General features: G+C 44.0%; 2 protein-coding genes across 7 annotated transcripts in view; both read right to left on the reverse strand.

Moving 5' to 3' along the window:
- The window catches only part of DYM (dymeclin), a 223,858-nt gene extending 212,817 nt beyond the window's left edge, over positions 1-11,041 (reverse strand). For 2 of the 5 annotated variants that reach the window (XM_044431107.1, XM_044431106.1), the window contains exon 1: positions 10,843-10,929. The gene's annotated coding sequence lies outside the window, so the exon portion shown is untranslated. The other 3 variants (XM_044431104.1, XM_044431105.1, XM_044431103.1) reach the window with 3 other exon arrangements.
- Positions 11,042-13,208: 2,167 nt separating this feature from the next.
- On the reverse strand, positions 13,209-18,964 carry CUNH18orf32 (chromosome unknown C18orf32 homolog). Of its 2 annotated transcripts, none has more exons than XM_044431110.1 (3): positions 18,872-18,964; positions 15,821-16,074; positions 13,209-14,056 (listed from the first exon to the last, which is right to left on the reverse strand). In XM_044431110.1, the coding sequence occupies exons 2-3, from the start codon at positions 16,034-16,036 to the stop codon at positions 13,982-13,984; spliced, it is 291 nt and encodes a 96-aa protein (XP_044287045.1). In that variant the 5' UTR covers positions 16,037-16,074; positions 18,872-18,964; the 3' UTR covers positions 13,209-13,981. The 2 variants fall into 2 exon arrangements, with proteins under 2 accessions (XP_044287045.1, XP_044287044.1); XM_044431109.1 differs by having other exon boundaries at positions 18,823-18,942.
- Positions 18,965-19,974: the final 1,010 nt, after the last annotated feature.

A 19,974-nucleotide genomic window follows, 5' to 3' on the forward strand; every position in this document is an offset into this window, starting at 1 on the left:
GTCCAGTAGAATGATGACATGCTTGGCAGTCTTCCATCCCATGCTTCCAGAACATAATGGATTTTTCAGCTGATGAAATACACAGCTCACAATGCACACGCCCAGACTGCCAGCATGTCTGAATTTACCTGCTTGCATTTTTGCATTTGGACAATGTGACTGAACAGTCACTGCTTCTCCATTTCCCTCTAGCCTCACTGTTTACAACCCCTTGCAATATGTGTGTGTGTGTGTGTGCAGGCACACACGTCTTCATATTTTGTGCATCACATAGACACATCACGCACACAAGCTTACAATATTGGATGACACTTCGTGCATCTGATGAAGTGGACTGTAGTCCACAAATGCTTAAGCCGTAATAAAGTTGTTAGTCATTAAGAAGCCACAAGACTCTTGTCTGGGTAGTTTTTTGAACCCTGGGTAGTTTTTGTTCTTTGATAGAATAAAACTTGGATATCTGCCTACTTGGACATTCTAGGAGTCAGCCTTTTGGTATTGTCATTAGCATAGTCAAATTGTTCAAGTAATAACATGTTCAAGTAGTTCTATGCATCTCTGTTGAGAAATGATCTGTCCTCAGCCTTTCTATAGTTCAGTTATTTTTATCTTTCCATGGCACTAAGCTACCCTTATCTTTAGGTTCAATATTTTGTGATGCTTTATGGGCTATTCTGCAAGCTATCGATAATAAAGTTTGAAACAATCTGCAGCAGAAACAGAACTCAGCACCATAAAACTTTAACAAGATCCCTTTGACATTCACCCATAAAACTCTGCAAGTTAAAATTGGGCTGTGATCTCAAAACTTAAATTTGTTTTCTCGTCACTGCCATCTGTCTCCTCACAGCCATCTATCACAAGCTGAAGGGACCATGGTAATCTTCTTACCCTGTCCCCACCCCCCAGTCAAAAAGCCATTAATGGCAAACATGAGAAAATCTACCCTGACATGCCCTCAGCATTAACAACTCTCCTAAAATATCTGTGCCATTTTCTGGCATCAGTACCTCCCATCCCAAAGCCAGAGTCCATGAATGCTGGCAGGAAAGGACTGCCTGGAAGAGCCAGGTGCTCTTGGTGCTGCTCAGGTCTGAACACAGCCCCAAATACCCAAGACCACAGTCTTGCTGTGAAGCCTCTTGACCTTCATCTGGGGGAAGGCTCAGGATCCCCAAGTGTCGCAATTCCCTCTTCCCATAGAGGCAAAGGGAAGCAAAGAAAATGCATTCAGGGACATTGAGGGGGAAGAGAAAACTGGTTCCCTGTCTCTTGCGAACCCTGCTTCAGTCTGTACTGCTCCACCCTGGTTTCCATTTCTTGGTAACGTGACCATGAAAATCTTATATAAATGCTCTCCTGAGATTGACTTGGCCACTCAAGATATGAACTCGCAGTATAGTCTTCACCAAACCTGTATGTCTGTCATACGAAGTCCTGGATTAGGAACTACAGGGCTGATATAGAAAAAGCTGAAGAATTTTATTTTTAAAAAATGGCAGAGCAGAATGAGCAATGGAGGGCCGCCCAGCAGAAAAAGTGTTAATGCTTCCTACACAAAAAACATTCTACTTTCTCCCACCCACTAAAATTGTACAAGTCTTTTTCTTATTATTGGTCACTCATTTGTATATGCTGCCATTTTGCTACAAGACACCAAGACGGTTGCCCCGGCTCCCCTGGCTCCATTTTTTCCTAAAATTCCTGACAGTTAAGACTAGCTGTACAGACACACACAAAGGGACAAGGTTTCCCAGTGGACAGCCAAGCAGGATCTGGACAGCAATCTGAGAGGGACTGTTTAATTTGGAGTAGGGGTTGGCCCTGATGGCCCTCCGGCCCCTTCTGACTCTACTTTTCTGTGATCTGAACCTGCGTCTCCCCACTGCAATTCTATTACACTATCTACTATACATGGGACACATAAACGGACAGTTGGACTTAATGCAAAGTGGTGCTCTGGTCAATGAAGAGTAGCTCAAGGAATTCCCACTTCCATAGGAGGCAAGGTTACATCAAAGTATGTCCTACAGGAAGGGAAGTGCCCTCTCTCAGCTAGCAGAAGGAGCATGAAAAAGGTAACACTTCAAAATAACCGCTAGAACGAAATTAAGCGTTGCAACAGATAGAACAGCAAGATGGGAAACAGAGTGGAATCCCTAATTAATTAGTGGGTGAGGTTCTGCAAAAATAGAAAGTAGAGCGACCCCCTGTAACAAGGAAAGCTTTGTGTGTGACACACAGGGAGAGTCTCCTTGTTCCACACCTTGTGGACCTGAACACTATTTGACAGTAAATCCAACATCCTATTCCCAGTCAGCGAAGGAGTAGAGCAGGGAGGAAGCAGATGTAATAAAGCTTTATTCCAGGGTCACAATTATAAGACTCATTCTAGGACTCAACATCTGAATCTCGTCCTCTGTTATAAAGACTTCTTTTTGCATATTGTTTAGAAATGTCTTTAATACCAGCAATTCATAAGCACAGCTAAAGAAAGATCAGTAAAACCAGCTTTGCAAAGCGGAAAAATAACTTCTAGTTTTCTCAAGTGTTTAAACAAGAGTGAAGTTGAATGATTTCTGCTTCCTCCAGTAACACAGCCATAAGAATGAAAGAAGCTCATATTTATTAAAAGGCCTTCAGTGGCACTCAAGAATCGTTACAGCACATTTACCCTTTTGAGGCAAAAGCAATATAGACCAGCAAATCATCTCTGTCCAATGCAAGAGCTATGAAGATCACCTAGAGCACAAAAACCTGTGGGAAGACCGAAGCCTTTTACCCTTCTACAAGTATTTTAACAGCTCGTGTAGGACAATAAACCCTTAGTTCCGCTGCCTGCAAATGAACTAGCTGAATAATTTATTCAGGACACCAAAACTGACAATGGAAACATATAGCCTCAAGGCAACTGAGAGCCTGAATAGAAATTGTGAATTGAATAATCATAATGACACAGGACTACTTATTCATTACTGAGTTGTACTGTAAACAATAGCATGCTTGCAAATATTTTATGACCTAGCACAGGATATGGAGTATTTAAAAGGTTTATACAACAGTTCAGGAAAAAGGTATTTAACATAAATTAAACTGTTTTCTTTCCCTGCAGGGAATGTATACAATAAGTTAATATAGAGGAGGCAAGTGACCAGAAACACATCTGCTGGCTCATATTATTAGCACACTACAATACTAGAGAAAGCACAAATGCCAACACCACGAAATGATTTAATATTGCCAAGATTGCTATTTCAGGGCAATTTTAGGAAGTCCAGACCCCAGGTTTTCCAGAAGCTTTTATGTGTATTAAGCAACATACAAACAAGCTGTCAGCTCCTAACTGTACCGCTATAGGGTTCCAGCAACCTCAGTTACTAACCACTCTTGGAAGTCTACTGTAGTAGCAAAGAACATATGGAATACTCTCTTCCTCTTTCCTTTTTCATCCCATTGTATACTGCCCCTCATCCTTCAAAAAAGTAGAGTGTACTCTATATTTTATCCTTACAACAACCTCTTTTTGAAGCTGGTAAGGCTGAGAGTCTGTCTGGCACAACTTCAAGACTGAGTTCCATGGCCAAACTGTAAATACATCCAAGACACTTTTGGTGACTTCTAATCTTTCTGTTTTATCAAGATGCTATGCACAAGAGAAAGCCAAAATACACACACTACAAAAATATCACCAGAGTTCTTTTCAAATAATTAAAATTATACTAATTTATATTATATTGTATTTGAAATTCTTCTAGTTTACCCTCTAAGACACAAATTAATCAGCTATCACTAGGAAGAATTTCTATCCAAATAGTACCAATTCTTCCTCAGTTTGGAAGAAACCTCCGTCAGGCTCGGTTCTTTATTGCTACTCTAGACATCAACTTGAAGGCTTGGCATTGCATTTTTTTTACTTCATCAAATCCATGTCATTTCATCTTATTTCATACATTGATGTCAACCATTCATTAACTTCAATTATTAAGTTTTAATCCTATGTTTTGGTTAATGCTGTTGCCACATGCCGTGAGGTCATCTCCAACCTAGGGTGACCCTATGAATGACTGCTGTCCAAAAGGCCCTGATCAGCTCTTGTGAACTCAAGGTGGTGGCTTCCTTTATGGCTCACTCAGTCTCATACTTGGTCATCTTCCTCCTCCTCTTCCTTCAGTTTCCCCTAGCATGATTTGGGAGTCTTCCTTCTCATGATGTGCCCAAAGTAGGACAGCCTCAGCCTTGGCATTTTTGCTTCCAGGAAAACTCTGGATTGATTTGATCTAGGACCCACTTGCTTGTCTTTCGGTCAGTCCAGAGTATTTGCAAAGCTTCCCTTCAGCACTATGCTTCGAATGCATTTTCTTCCTGTTGCCTTTCTCCTCTGCCCCCGATACACAGCAATTAGTAACACAAGGGTTTGGAAGATCTTGACCTTCATTTCTGGTAAAACATCCTTACACTTGATGATCTTTTCTAGTTCCTTCAGTGCTGTCCTTCCAAGTCTTAGTTTTCTTCAATTACTTGGATGCAGTCTCCCTTTGAACTGATGACTGACATATACTGAGGTATGTGAAATCTTCCACAATTTTGATTTCTTCACTATTAACAGTAACGTTCTATAATTCTTCTGTCAACATGATTTTTTTCTTAATATTCAGCTGCAGCACTGCTTTTGTACTTCTTTCAGTTTCATCAAGAGTTTTCAATTCATTGCTGCTTTCTACCAGTAATATGGTCTCATTTGCATTTTTTAAATGACTGGTACATCTCCCACCTGTTTTCAATCTTTCCTTTGATCCTAATCCACTTTCCTTAAGACACGTTCCTGTGTACAAATTGGATAGATAAAATAAGCCCTTGTCAGATGCCTTTGCCTGCAGAAAAGCCTTTTCTCACTCCTCGTTCTGTTTTAATACTGACTTCCTCTCCATGATGCAGGTTAGATATCAGGATTATCAAGTGTTGAGGCATCCACATTTATTTCAGAATCATCCATAGTTTCTCAAGATCCATGCAGTCAAAGGCTTTTCTGTAATCTATAGATTGATCTTCCAAAATTTTTTGGTGTGCTCTAGTGCCCAACATATATTTGTCATATGATCTTGAGTCTTTTTTTGTGGGGGCCGGGGCGGGGGGGAATCCAGCTTGAACACCAGGCATTTCTCACATAATATTGGGTAAAAATTTTCATTGTAACACCTTATGCATCACTTCGTTTGCATGGGAAACTAATGCAATGCCCCTACAGTTGCTGCACCCTGCTGCATCTCCTTTCTTGGACGTTGGCATGCATACTGAATAACTCCAGTCTGAGCGCCATTATTTTGTGTTCCATGTTTATCAGCATACAGCAAGAACCCATATTTGTGTGGATTGGTTCCAAGCACCCCAGCGGATTCCTGAAACCGCAGATAATAGCAAACGCTATATTCTACCATATATAAACTTCTTTCCTCACAATTTCATTTGCTCTTACCTCAGCATATGATCTTTTTCTTTCCCTATTAAATCAATAATTTTCGCTAACAGGAAGCACTTTGTGACTTCTCTTTCGGGCTGAGGCCAACTGTGGTTTACTGAAAATGTGGTAACTGAGCCAATGGATATGGGGGTCCTGCTGTATTCTTGTTGGGCTTTGAACCAATACCATCTCAGCAGCCTGCAACAGCTCTGTTGCTGTCTTGTCTACTCCAGTTGCTTTACTGCTTCCAAGTGCTTTCAGAGGAGCGTTCACTTCACTTTCCAATGCTGCAGGCTCTCCCTCATAGGGTTCTTCTTCGGAGGAGTCTGCCATCTTTTCATCTCTTCTGTATATGAATTACTGTTTATATTGAGTTTCAATAGAGATGAATTTTTGACTGACAAAGGACACTATTACTGCTTGGATAGACACACAGCCCAGTGTACACTGAAGCCAGAGCAAAGTTCTTTCCCTGTTCTTACTAGCGCAGCAGCTCTGTAAGTTGACGTGGAATGCAGATTAAAGAGCAGACCCCAACCCAAGGGAACCATAGAAACAGCCACATCTTACTCGGACATATGTGCTTAAGCTATAGTACCCACTGCCCTTCACATCAGCACAGCAGAGGAAGGATGGGATAGTTAATCCAACATATCATACTATTTAGAGAATCCACAGGAATGATTTTTAAGGGGAAAATTTGTGTTTCAGATATTGCAAGCAAGAAGATGCTAATCTACTCACTAATATGCACTCAGATATCATTATACACTCAAACAAAATTAGGCCCAGTGCAAATCTGTTCTGTCCTTCTGTGAGCTCACTCCAAACAGATTAAAAAGCAGCAGGAACACTGATAAACCAGCCTGACCCTCCTAAGACTAGAATGATATTTGAATATACACAGGGGAAGCACAGAAGGAGACATAGCAATGCTTGTGCTCACAGATCTGCTTTTATGGGTTTTATAGCCACCATTCAGTAGGTTCCCAGAATGAGTTACAAAAAGAATTAAAAACACATTAAAATGAATTAAAACAAAAACATTAAAAGACCACAATATATAATAGCCCTGGAAAGGAAATCAGGCCTAATTCACACAAATACCAAGTGGCGTGAAAGCAACAGATAAAGGGTTACAAAGCCCGTGGAAGCTTCTTTGCCTAGCGCCAAAATGACATCAAGCTCCAGGTTGACCTCCCTGGTGTGAGGAGCCCCACAGCCATGGTGCAGCCATGAAGCCCCTTCTTTTGAAGCTCTCTCTCACATCTCAGATGGCAAGGGCATCCAGCCTGGCTCTTAATTAAAAGCCCTTTGGTACGGATGGTCATACAGCTTGAGGAAAATGTCAACCCAGTATGTAGCTGCACTAAAAAAAGGCAAACTCCATGCTAGTGTTACAAGGAAAGGACAGGACAGGCCAATATCATACACACCCTATATAAATCTTGGGAGCATCCACTCTTAGAATCCTGTGATGACAGTTAGACACTTAGACGACTGTTCTGGTCATCTCACCTAAAAAGCGTATTACTGAACTGGAGAAAGTGAGAAGGGCAACTTAAACTTTCAAGGAGTTAGAGCAACTCTGCACTGAGGAATTGCTACAAAAGGTGGCATTATTTAACTTAGAAAAAAGGTGAGCAAAGACAACATTGTAGAGGTGAACAGAATTACGTGCAGTGTGGCAAAAGAGGATAGGGAGACATTTTACTTCCTTTCTCACATACTAGAACTGAGGGTTACCTCATGAAGCTGACTGGAGGGGAATACAGGAAGGTAAAAGGAAGCATAGGGCACAATTTTACCATGGAATTCATTTCCGCAAGATGCAGTGATGGCCATCAATAACAACTTTAAAAGGGAACTGGGCAAACTCGTGAAGGAGAAGCCTCTCGCTAATTACAAGTCCCAAAGGCTACGTGCTATTCCCAGTATCAAAGACAATGTGCCTTGCACACCAGCCACTGAGGAACATAGGCAGGCAGGCAGGCATCGCTGCATTCCTGTCTTCCTTTGGAGCGTCCGGTGGGCAGCTGATTGGCCACTGCGTGAACAGAATGCTGGATCCGATGAGCCTCTGTCTTGATTCAGCATGGCTCTTATGCTCTCATTAGCAGGCAGGAACGGTCCTTCAGGTATCCCATTCTGGAGTCATGAACGGCTTTAAAAGATTAAACCCATCACTTTGAAATTGAGCCTCTAAGCAAACTGAAGTCAGTGTTACAAGATCTCAGCTTAATGCTGACCAGTGCAGCACAAATGAAGTGCAATACAGGTTACAAAATTTGGCATCTAGAGTATCACAGCTCTTGCTTCTATAAGCAAGCTTCTTGCCCATAAGGTTTCTCAGTTGTTTTCAAGCCTATAGTAGCAAAAGCTCAAAAAACTATTGAGCAGAAGGTTTTCTGGTGGAGAGCTTTAGTTCCCTGCATAATTCTTCCCTCATTTCATTATTAACAGAAACAGAACAAATGTGTGAGGTCAGGCAATACGTGAATTTGCTTGATTTGTGAGTTTTACAAACATAAAAACAGAGCTAACTGGAAGGGGACTCTCGGGCCATCTAGTCTGACCCCCGGCTCCAGCCAGCTCCGCTCACAACATGCCCATCATGTGCATGTCCAGCCTATCTCTGAACACCCTCACCAATGGGTGAAGCCCATTCCACACCCTCGGGGTCCTGACTGTCAGGAACTACTTCCTGGCATCTAAATGCAACCTTGGTTCCCTGAGCTTTGCTCCATTGGAGTGCGTCCTGCCTTCCTCTGCAGGGGAGAACAGGTCCCTACCCACCTCCGTGTGACATCCCCTCACATAGCTCTATGTTGCCAACAGATCCCCTCAGAGTCTCCTCTTCTCCAGGCCGAAGAGACCCAGTTCCCTCAGTCTTGCCTCATACGGCGAGAGATTAAACAGGTTTGCTCCAAGAACAGAGCCCTGGGGGACCCTGCTTGTCACTGGCTGCCATCCTGATGATTCCCCGCTAATGGTTACCTTCTGCTTTCAGTCAGTCAACCATGCCCTAATCCATCAGACAGTGCTTTGGTCTATCCCCAAACTCCTCAGTTTCTCCACCAGGATATCATGGGACACTTTGTCAAAGGCCTTGCTGAAATCCACGTATACCACATCCACCGCATCCCCTCCATCCAGCCATCTCGAAACCTTGTCATAGAATTCCACAAGGTTTGTCTGGCAGGACCTGTTTTTGCAGAAGCCGTGTTGTGTGGCTGCCAGCCTCCCTTCCCTATCTAGCATCACTAGATGTCTCTCTATTATGAGCCTTTCCATTGTTTTTCCTACAATGGATGTAAGGCCATTTTACACAGGAGGCAGTCTACCTATTCTTGACCTTGTGTTATTTTGGTACATAAATATAGTATTATGGCACCATGTACACAACATGCTTCCTAATGCTGGGAACTGATTATAGCAATAAAAATTATGCATTTTAGTAGCTGATGAACTCATTCTAGGGTGACATCCAATAAGATGTTCCATACCTACTCTTGCATACAGAAATTTACCCTTGAAAAAATAACAAGTTCAAAACTAGTTATCAGATATAAACATACATACTAACTCATTGAGATTCATTATTAACACTACCCATTTCGGTCCAATATAGTATAAGCACAAGAGGGATACAACAATTCTATTCTACCACCTACTCCAATGAAGTATACAATCAGTATCAATTGTCGTAGATTCTCATAGGTTCACTTAAACATCTTTGTCATATACCCAGCTGGGGTGGTTATAAAAGTGGATTACCACCTCTTACAAAGAAAGCTTAATGGAACTAAGAGAGACACGCCACTGTAAGTAAGTACAAAATCAGTGGCTACTAAGTCCAGATTAATTCATGCAGGATACAGGCCTCTATCAACCTTCCCGAGAGTAAAGGTGCTTTGAGGCAATCCTTTTTCCACAAACACAGAATGTTATGCTGGGTCAACTGAAAGAATCAGAATCATAGCACCGGAGGAGATCTATCTCAGAGATCACCCTGCATAGCAGGGTGTAGCTCCATCATCCCTGTCAGCTGGCCATCCAGCCCCTGCTTAAATATTTCCAGCAAAGAAGAACCCACCACCTCTCAAAGCAAACAGCTCCACTGCTGCACAGTTCTCACTGTTAGGAGGTTTCTCCTAAAGTTTAGCAGATATCTGTTTCCTGAAAGATCCATCTGTTTGTTCTCATCCTGCTCTGGAGCTACAGAGAACAAGTCTGCTCCAACTTCTGCATGACAGCCTTTCAGATATGTGAAGACTGCTGTCATATCTCCCCATCATATTTTCTTCTTCAAGCTAAACGCACCAACTTTCACAACTGTTCTTCCTGTTTCCAGACCAAACTCCTCGTCATTGTGGCTGTTATTTTCTGGATGGGCTCGATCTACTCAATGTTCTTCGCAAGAAGTGGGTACCCAAAAAGCATGATTGTCTGCAAGCCTCCTATCCCCACATTGCTTTTTCCCTCTTCTTCCTTCAGAGAAAAGAAAACCTTTGCAGAAAAGACAGACCTGCCCTTTGACCAGTAATACTAGAAGCCCTCTGCAAGCACCCTGATACTTACCTCATGGTGGATGTGGTTGTCTTACCTCAAATAAGCACTTGCATAGGACTCAGAGGTCAAAGCAGGAAATATTGTGCATGCTGCAAAGCGTGCAGACACTGCATATACGGGACACTGGCACTGCCCCATGAGCACACACCTCCCACTTAGTATAGTTATGTCACACTGTCTTTCTTGCAAGGAATCAAGGCAGCTTATATGGGCCTACTCCTTTTCATGCTATCCTCCTAACAACCTTATGAGGTAGGCTGGACTGGGAGTCCATGACGGGCCAAGATCAGCCAGTGAGTTTCAACCAGAGGGAGGGCTGCAGCTCAGGCATCCCCAGTCCCAGTCCAACACTCTGACTGACACACCACACCACTCCCCAGTGTGACACTCCACATCTCCTCTATGTTAGTGGGGAGCGTTAGGTGGCCTTATTGGTTCTTCCGATGATACTCCTTCCCTTTTTCCAGCAGGGAACCCAAGGGAGCTCACATAATCCTCCTCTCCCTTTAATCCTCACAACAACGCTGTGAGGCGGGGGGGGGGTCCTCTGACTGCCCCCAAGTCATCCACTGAGTTCCGTGGCCAAGCGGGGTCCCGAGACCAGATCTCCCGAGTCTCCGACCACCATGCGACGCTGCCCCTGCACTTACTATTTAATTTCGGAGCCGCCGAGAGCCGAAGGGCTCTCCCTCACCTCACCCGCCCGGCCTCGCACGGCCACGGTTCCCACGAGCCCCTCTCCTCCCGCAGTACCCCTGCCCAGCCACCCTCGCGGCGCCCCTCATGCTCCAGCCTCCCGGCGGCACGCTTACCGACTCCCCGCGCCCCTCTTCCCGCAGGCTCAGCCGGAAAGACGCGAGGCAGCCCGGGGCGACCCGCCGGGCGCCGCGAAGGAGCGGGGGGGGGAGCGGGGCGGGGCGGGGCAGCGACTCACCCGGCTCCCGGCTCCCCGGGGGAAGGGAGGACTGACGCGCGGGAGCGCCTCAAGGACCTTCCGCGCGCAGCCGCGACAGACTGGCTCACCCGCCCGTTCGCTCTTGTGCGCGCGCGCGCGCGCCCCCGCCTTCACCCCTCCAGCAGCACGCCCCACGGGCTCCAACCTTCCACGTCCTCACAACATCCCTCCCTCTTCACCATCCTGAGAGGGGAGGGGGCGGGTCCGAAGAGGTCATGTGACCACGCTGTTTTTCTCTCCCTCCCTCCGCTTTCCGTTTTCCTTGCCCTTCTGAAGTGCCTGCCGGGAAAGGTAGTCCTTTGAGTCCTAGATCTGCGCAATTAGCGGGGAGGCGATGTTTCGCATTCGTAAACGGCTGCCCTTGGAGGAGGAGGAGGAGGAGGAGGGAGGACACCCTTTCAAACTGCATTTCAGGAGTGTCATTTTTTCCTAATTCTTTAACAAAAAATTATTTTATTTACTTGTTTGCTTGTTATTGCACTTGTATCCCACCTTTCCTCTTCGACTTTGAATCTGGAAAGAGGATTCTAGTCCCTAGTATCCACTTGACCCTGAACCTTCCTGGGTGACTCAGTCTAACCTACCTCACAGGGGTGTTGTGCAGATGGAATGGACAATGACTCTGTCAGCTGCCCTGGGTTCCTTGGAGGAGGAAAGATGGGAAATAGATAATACCCATTATATTATTTATATATTTCCAGGCTTTCTTTTGGGACAAGAATACCGTTAAATATGTTAAATAAACAGCCCCACTGACTATGATAATTTGCATTCTGCTTTTCCACCAAATGCATATAGCACTGGAACCTCAAAGGCATTCTGCAGTGTCAAAATAAGGGCAGAGTTCTGCAATGAACAGCCCTGGCAAGGAGTTCCACAATTTTAACACCACTTCCAAAAGGGTCTCTACCCCATGCTGCCATCCATCACACTGCAGAAGATGGAGGAACCTAAAGCAGTTATCCTTTGAGGGATCTGCCCCAACAAGAACGTGAGTGCAACACAATGGCTTTAAAACAGGGACGGGGAACATGTGGCTGCCAGATGTTGCGACTATAGTTCCCACCATTGCTTACTGTTGCCTGTGCTGGCTTGGGCTAAGGGGGGTTACAGGTCAGAGCATCTGCAGGCCATCCATTCCCCATCCTCACTGCAAATGACACAGCCAGCCGTTTCCAAAGAGCTTTCAGATGTGTGGCTTTCAGACGTGTGGTCTATGTAGTGTCTTGCCCCTGGGGATGCCTCTGCAACCCAGCTTGTTCCCATACTATTATGGTGACCCCAGAGGTCTCAGGAAGATCAGACCCCAATAAAGATATTCTCTATCTCTAACACCACTAACTTTTAATTACCAATTGAACAATATGTTATATGCAGCAGTGAACAGATGTTTCCCCATATAAGAATCTAGAAGCCTGTTGCAGGCTTAACGTTAATTTTATTTGGATCCATGTTTCTGCAAGTGAAGAGCGGTTGACTGCTTTGTTTTGTCTGCATCATCCCTACAGATGCTCCAACCGGGTATTTATGCCTTAGGTAGTTTCCCTGCAATAGAGACGGAACGGTTCTGATTAAGTGTTAAGATGGGTCACCAATCTTATTTGGTAAAGTACGTCATTTGGGTCATCAACATCATAAATTCTTATGTCCTTTACACTCAGTAGCTTACACTGCTTCAAGTTTCTATTAACTGAAATGGCTGCAGTAAGGGAAAATTAAATTAGAACAAGCAATGAAAAATAACTCCCTCTAATGGAATAATCAGATAAATGGGATAATCAAAATGCCCTCTGGCTATAAACAGAATTCTCCTGAGAAAAGTACTGAATTATATAATCACATGTAAATATATGCAGAAAGGGGAAACACTAACTGCAGCTTTGGATGAAGTTGTAGAAACACCACTTCTTTAAAAATGTTGACAATGAGCTGGTGTATAAATTTGATGCAACGTTGTCTTCAGACCTGAGCCATCTTCAGCTCGCCCAGACTCAAAAAGTTCAAGGGAGCCACGTGGCCTTTGGCAGGAAGCACTTTAGGAAGAGTTCATCCAAATCCCATTATCCTCTCTGGTAGCAGAACTATTATTTTTTCCTTGGGTTTATACTACATACAAGAAATAGTTGTAATTCATGTCTTTTGCTTGATTGACTAAAGTCATTATGCCCTCGTCTTCCATTCTCAAGACTCCAATCTAAAAACACAGGGGAAAAACAAACCCACTCCTGTTCAAACATCTTTTATTAAGAATGTCAGCTTGTTAATATACAAGAAAACCTTGATTTACTCTGGAGTTATGCTGAATTTTATGCTGCTGTTGCTCACAAACATGTAACAGCTTGCATGCAGGTGTTATGCGGTTTTATTTTTTTTATTTTCTCCCTTTTTGGTCTTCAAAAGGGTGAAGTACCTGGCCTCAATCAAAAACTCAACAGCACAGAAAATAGGGCCATTTCCCCCTTATATCCAGAGGATCATCTCCTCAAAGAGTAGTATCTGCTCACACCAAGTTTGCTTTACCCTGAAACATCTTCAAACAATTCACAGCATAGTTTTGTAAGGTGACTTTAAGAAAAGTGAGTTGCTACTACCAATATTTATTATTAGATCAAGGGTATTTATAAAGCTGCTCTTTTCAGATACTGTGCATATAAACTCCTGCTTTTTAAAAACAAGTATAATAGTCATAAAAAGCAGAGTTCAAGGAAAGTTTTTGAAACAAGTTGCAAGTCTAGCAATAAAAGTGTTAATAAAACATGGCGCCTAGTATCTCTAGCGCTATTGGATGCGCTGTACATTCTGGCCATGAATGTCAAGAAGAACAAGACAATATATTAATTTCTTTTCACCTATACAGGCAGAACTGCCTCAAATCTCCCTAGCTGCATGTGCATTTATATATATACATATTCCAAGTTTCCATTTTGATAAAAGTGCAGTGAAATTTTCAAATGGGCACAGCATTATCAGTCCATTTACTATACCAGCAGGTTCACTTAATCAGTCTTTTTGTCAGAGATTTCCATAGGTGCACTGCCAGAAAACCCATTTGCGATGCCATTACTTTTGGTCTGAAAAACAGAGGGGGGAAATGCCATTAATTACACATTCAGATCATTGGAACATTCCATGGAAAAAGCTGGGTTCAGACAGCACAAGTCATGGTGGTTTCTTACCACTGTTGGTCTGTCATGTTGTCTGAACCAGTCATAGTTATTTCCTGTCTAAAGACTATCATACTCTTTCAAAACTATGTTGTATGATTTCTCTGAACCACCATGGCTTGTTGTGCTGCCTGAATCAAGGATCCTGGTTTCCATGGTCCTGCTGTACAACCAGAGCTGTCTTGACTGGGAATAGTGGCATCTGCAGAAGCTGCTCCAGCCAGCCATCCCCTGCGTGTGGACCAGTAAGAAGAGACAGGCGACACGGACAGGGAGGGATACACCTCGAGACCGGATTTTAGGTGCCTAATGGGATATGTACCAGCAGTGAGAGGAGCAGGGAAGATGGAAACTACGGTGAAGTAGGAACCACTTGATCGTCTGTCAAGAAGACCATACTAATAAACCATGCGCTGTGCTAACTAGTCACCATTGCTAGTCATCTCCTACTCGTTCACACTCACATCCTAGGGGACAACGTTGACTGGAACTACAGTATCCAGATATGCATACATCAGTTATTTAGTCCTTTTTGAGTCCTGTCCTTTCTGAGCCAGTACTGGGGAATGCAGGGTGTTGTAGGACTTCTTTCTGTCTCAGCATTCATGGGGGTGTACCCTAAAGCACTTTTCTGCAGCCCTATAGTGCTGGCAGATCAAAGAGGATGAACGTGAATCTTGAGAGCAGCCCAGCACGACTTGCTACCAGCCCCACCAGCTGTGCTTCACAGCATGACAGGACAAGAAAGAAAGTCAAGTAAGACCAGGGGGTTGCATGTGGGGAAAAACTGAAAGGTAATCTGTTAACAGTGCAAGAGCCCTGCTTCATCGGGCTTTGGGACCATCTCTCTCAGCAACCTGTTTCCAGCAGAAGGCATATGAATTAGATCCAACCAAAGGTCCACCTAATCTAATCTAGCATTTTGTTCCCAGGGGCCCTGATGGGAACCCCACAATTCAAGAGTTCACCTGCATGCTTCCGCTCATGCATCTCAGCAACTGGAACGAACACGCTCACTGCCTGCCATACTGGAAGTTAATATAAAACCCACAAGCAAAGCATGAAGGGAACAGCCCTCACACCCCAGGTGATGTGTAAAAATTTGGGAAAGTTTAAAGGAAGCACCAGATACTACTATTATATTCACAGTGTGGAAGCAAAAGCCCCTCAAATGCCTTCTTTTCAACTGGGGAGGGGGGCTTGTCTCTCCATCCCCAGTTTGCCTTCACCCATGCTTCATTTCCAGTTGGAGTTGTCTGATGTCTCAAGAGGAGTAAAATCATGCATGTTTTCATAGAGTTAATTCCCTGCTGTGTTGAATGGAGCTTATTCATATTTAAGCATGCATGGTATTACAGCATTAGAGCAAAGACTAAAGATTGCCCACAGAAAATCCCTACAGAGACCCACCCCCGATTTAAAAAACACCAGAGCAAAACCAGAGCATATTTCCAAATTGGCTTCAAAAGGAGTGACTGTTCTAGAACAGAGAATCACACCCCTGGGAACACATAGCTACAGAATGCAAAACAGATCAGCAGCTCTATCAGGTCTAAGGTCACATGAGAGCATCTAGTGACTTTGAAATGTTTTCCACTGCCAAAGCAATGTGATTAGCTTGTGCTTCATTCCAAACAGGGCTTTCCCCCATTTTATTGAACTGAGGCTTACTTTAGAATGCTCAGAGTCGTCTGTGGAGCTCTCGTGCTCGGTCTCACTTCTATTTGCAGCACTACCCTTTTGGTCTTGCTGTGGAACTTCCTGCACTGCTTTCTTGGGCCAAAGACGCTTGATGAATGGAGAGATGATGGGATAGAGATACGGCTCAAGGAACCTTTTATAGACCCACAGCAGAACAGGAATGACGATACAGGGAATGCACACCATGGTTCTTTCAGGTTCTGTGACAGGAATGTGCTGAAAACCTAAATATGACAACATAAAGCAGTCACAATTTAATACATTCAGTGGTCTATGCAACACTGACAAAATGTACAAAGTATTCTACATCTAAAAAGGAAAAAAAGTTATTCCCGAATGGTAAACCATAAAGACAGGAGAATCAAAATACAAACAAATGAAAATACTTAAAATCAAATTACAGCAATATAACTGTGATTGGTTGGAAACCTTGAAACTGTGGTCCTAAGCACAGAGAGCTGGCATCAAGCCTCACCAGAACTCAGCAGGACAGACTTCCAAGTAAACATGTGTTGGATCAAGCCATGTGATCAACACAATTTGGACCAACACAGCAAGTCTGTGAGTGCTGCATTCTTTTCACTTGACAATTGATTTTTGTTACAAGGCAATATAGAACAGAAGAGGAAAAGTAGGAAAGCGAAACAGAGGGTTTTCATTTACAAAATGAGCAGATTGGGGAAAGTGTAGAAATCTATAAATATATCATCAGGATTTCAGAACAGGAATCTGGTTCAAGTTAAATTTCCTTTGCACAATGCTGGTGAATGAAGAGGCATTCACATGAGCTACACATTTTTCTTAGTCCCACTACAGGCAACAAAGATGACATTTACTTGAGCATGCATAAGATTTCAGCTTTAAAGGACAAAATGCTGTAGTTGAGATGACTGCTGTCTCAGTCGTTCTCACTTTGAAAGCAATTTTAATTTAAAAATAATATGCTGTCATTTGTATACATCAATACCCCTAAAATGAATTCCGTTTGCTTCTCAAAATGAACAAAAAAGCAAGGGCAAGTGTTGAACTTGTCCACCCAGCATAAGCTGAGCTGACTACTCTTCCCTCCCTCCTAAGCAAATGGCTCTAACACTGTAATGCAGCATTGCAAGGGACAGGGAGGGAGGGGTTGCTGGGGAAATGGCAGCGTGGGTTAATGACCCCTTTAACGAACCCATGCAATGGCCTGGCCAGGTAGACTGCCTGTGCCCCTAAATAACAACTCAGTTTAAACACAGCCACTTTCACCTCTTTGGAGTATGTTTACCAGGGTAGCATCCAAGACATTTCAGAGCAATTTCTGAATCTGCTACTGAAAAAGCAATCTTTTGATAATACATTAGATGTTGAATAAACAAGTGGAGAGATGTTTTGTGGATGCTAAAGAGGTGAAGGCAAGACATAACAAAACCAGGCTGCAGATAGGTACCAAGATAACAAAACCACAGTTTAAATTACAATTTTATATTGGCAAGGCTCAAAAAGTAACCACACCTTTGAGTTTACAAGAGCTGAGTGGGTCTATCAAGGGCAGGATATTTTGGAGGGCATTCCTTCATAGAGTCACCAGAAGTTGGAGAAAACTTGAGAGCAAGTAACAACAATCATGGCATAAAATATTGTTAAGTATTGATTTGTTGAGTATGTACTATGGACTGAAGGGCAGAGACCAGTGCTGCTCTTGCCTAGGTTCAAAATTGAGCAGTTGAGTTGTTAGTGTTCAGTCTACACAATATAATTTAACTTCATTACAGAGCTGGTGATCAAAGCTTTCCAGAAGAATTAAGAACGTAAGAAGTCATGCTGGATGAAACCAAGGGTCCATCTAGTCCAGCACTCCGTTCACATGGTGGCAAACCAGCTACTCAAAGGGTCATTCAAGCAGGATGAGCAGAAGAGTTCTGCCTGCCCAAGCTCCTCAGCAACTGGTGTATGCAGACATTACCTTTCAGTTTTTGTTCATGGGATTTTGAGACACATGTAGGTGCTGTTACAAAGAGCTGCAATGTGCCTGTTTTATTTTGTTGAGAACAATGCCTTTTAGAGCTCTGGAGCAATACATTCAATTATTTACAGCCAGATCCTATTCCTGTTTACTTGGCGCTTTATCTAGATAACCAAACTTTCTGTTTTAGAAGCAACTCTAAATTCCTTTCCCAGAAAAACTGGTTAGAAATACGCAGCTAAACAGGCCCCTCTTTGTTCAACAGGGCTTAGTTCCAAGTGTGCCAAGACAGCACCCGAACACATCAGTTCTAGTCATTGAACCCACTCAATTCAGAGCTTCCTTCTAGGTAAATGAGTATAGGATTACAGTCTTAATTAGTGACATGTAGAGAATCTGATATAGCCAGCCAAAAACTTATCTATGATACCTGGAATCCCTCATTTACCTAGATAGACAGGTGCTTTAGAGTGCAATCTAATACATGTATGGACAGAAAAGAGCATCCCACAATTCCCAGCATTTCCCAGACATCCATACTGGCTGGGGAATACTGGGAGTCATAGGTATTTTCTTTTCCCATCCAAGCATGTATAGGACATCCCGAGTCAATCAATTAAAGGTGGCCTTTTATACATTTTTAGACAGAAAGAAAACCCTACCCTCCCCAGCCAGAATGCACAGGACCGCACCCTCATTTTTTATTTTACCTCACTGGTTATCCTGAGAAGCTTCCCACCATTAATGGAAAAGGGGTAGGAGAAAGAGCTCAGCTTAGTCTCACAGAACAAACGAGTGCTGTCCTCCCTATCCATTATTTTAAATGACAGAACATTTCTCCACCGGAGTCATTAAAAGGACTGTACACAACATTTGTTTTTCCTATTAGTTTCAACAAAACGTTCGTCAATATATACACACAACACACACACAGAAATGAGCAATTGCTTTCATCTCACCATTAGGGAGCGGTGAAGAGGCATGGAAAAAGAGGGAAAGAAAACAAAGCGCCCCCGCCCCGCTTTACCTGTCCACCTGCGCGCTCCCCAGACAAGGCCCCGCGACCACCGGCTTACCGGCGCGAATCGCCAACGTCTCGACGAGCCCAGGCGCGAGGAGGGGGAGAAAGCTCCGTTTCCGGAAAGGACTGTCGTCATTCAACGCGCTCCAATGGGAGACGCGGGCTGCGACGTGACGTCACGGGAAGGGAGCGGCTCGGCGAAGGCGCCATGACACGAGAGGCGGGGAGGCGTGGGCGGGAGGCTCCTTCCCCGCCCCGCCCCCGTGAAATCTTGACTGCGACCGCCTTGCTCACGTGCAAAGGTGCGCTCCGGTTTTTTTCCCCTTACTTATCAGTCCACTGTTTTTTTCTCAGAACTTTTAAGTTGTGTTTCTTCTGTGACAGAGATCTGTTTTCTTGCATTTTGTAAAGCTTCGAGTGAGCGATACGGGATAGAACGAGAGGAGCATAAACACTGTTCTTCAAAAATATATGCACTGCCTTTCACTCCTGTGCAATGATAGGGCAGCGGCGGCGATAATGAGTACAATGCAAGTTTCATCCTAAAGGTTCCGAGGACCTGGACTCTATCAAAGAGGCCTACTCCCAGGTTAAGTGTGCATGGGATAGCGTTAAAAAGAAACAGAAAACAGTGGTCTCCCAGGCCATCTAGTCTGATCCCCAGCTCTGCTCATGACATGCCTACCATGTGCATGTCCAGCCTATCCTTGAACACCTTCACCGATGGAGCTTCAACCACCTCCCCTGGAGGCCCCTTCCACACCCGGGGGGTCCTATCAGGAAGTAATTCCTGGAATCCAACGTTGGTTCCCTGAGCTTTGCTCCATTGGAACACGTTTGGCCCTCCTCCAAGGGGAAAACAGGCCTCTACCCATCTCCGTGTGACACCCTCTCACATACCTGTATGTTACCAACAGATCCCCACCGAGTCTCTTCTTCTTCAGGCTGAAAAGACCCAGTTCCCTCAGTCTCTCTCTTCATATGGCTTCCCCTGCAAACAGCCACCATCCTAGTGGCCCTTTGCTGCACTGATTCCAACCTTGCTACATCCCTCTTGTAATGAGGACCCCAGAACTGAACACAATACTCCCGCTGCAGGTGCACCAGGGTCATTTAGCATGGCAATAATACCTCTCTCAATCTAGAAGCCATGCTTCT

The sequence above is a fragment of the Varanus komodoensis genome, unplaced genomic scaffold, assembly GCF_004798865.1.
Source record: "Varanus komodoensis strain SLA01 unplaced genomic scaffold, ASM479886v1 scaffold22, whole genome shotgun sequence".
Taxonomy (NCBI): domain Eukaryota; kingdom Metazoa; phylum Chordata; class Lepidosauria; order Squamata; family Varanidae; genus Varanus; species Varanus komodoensis.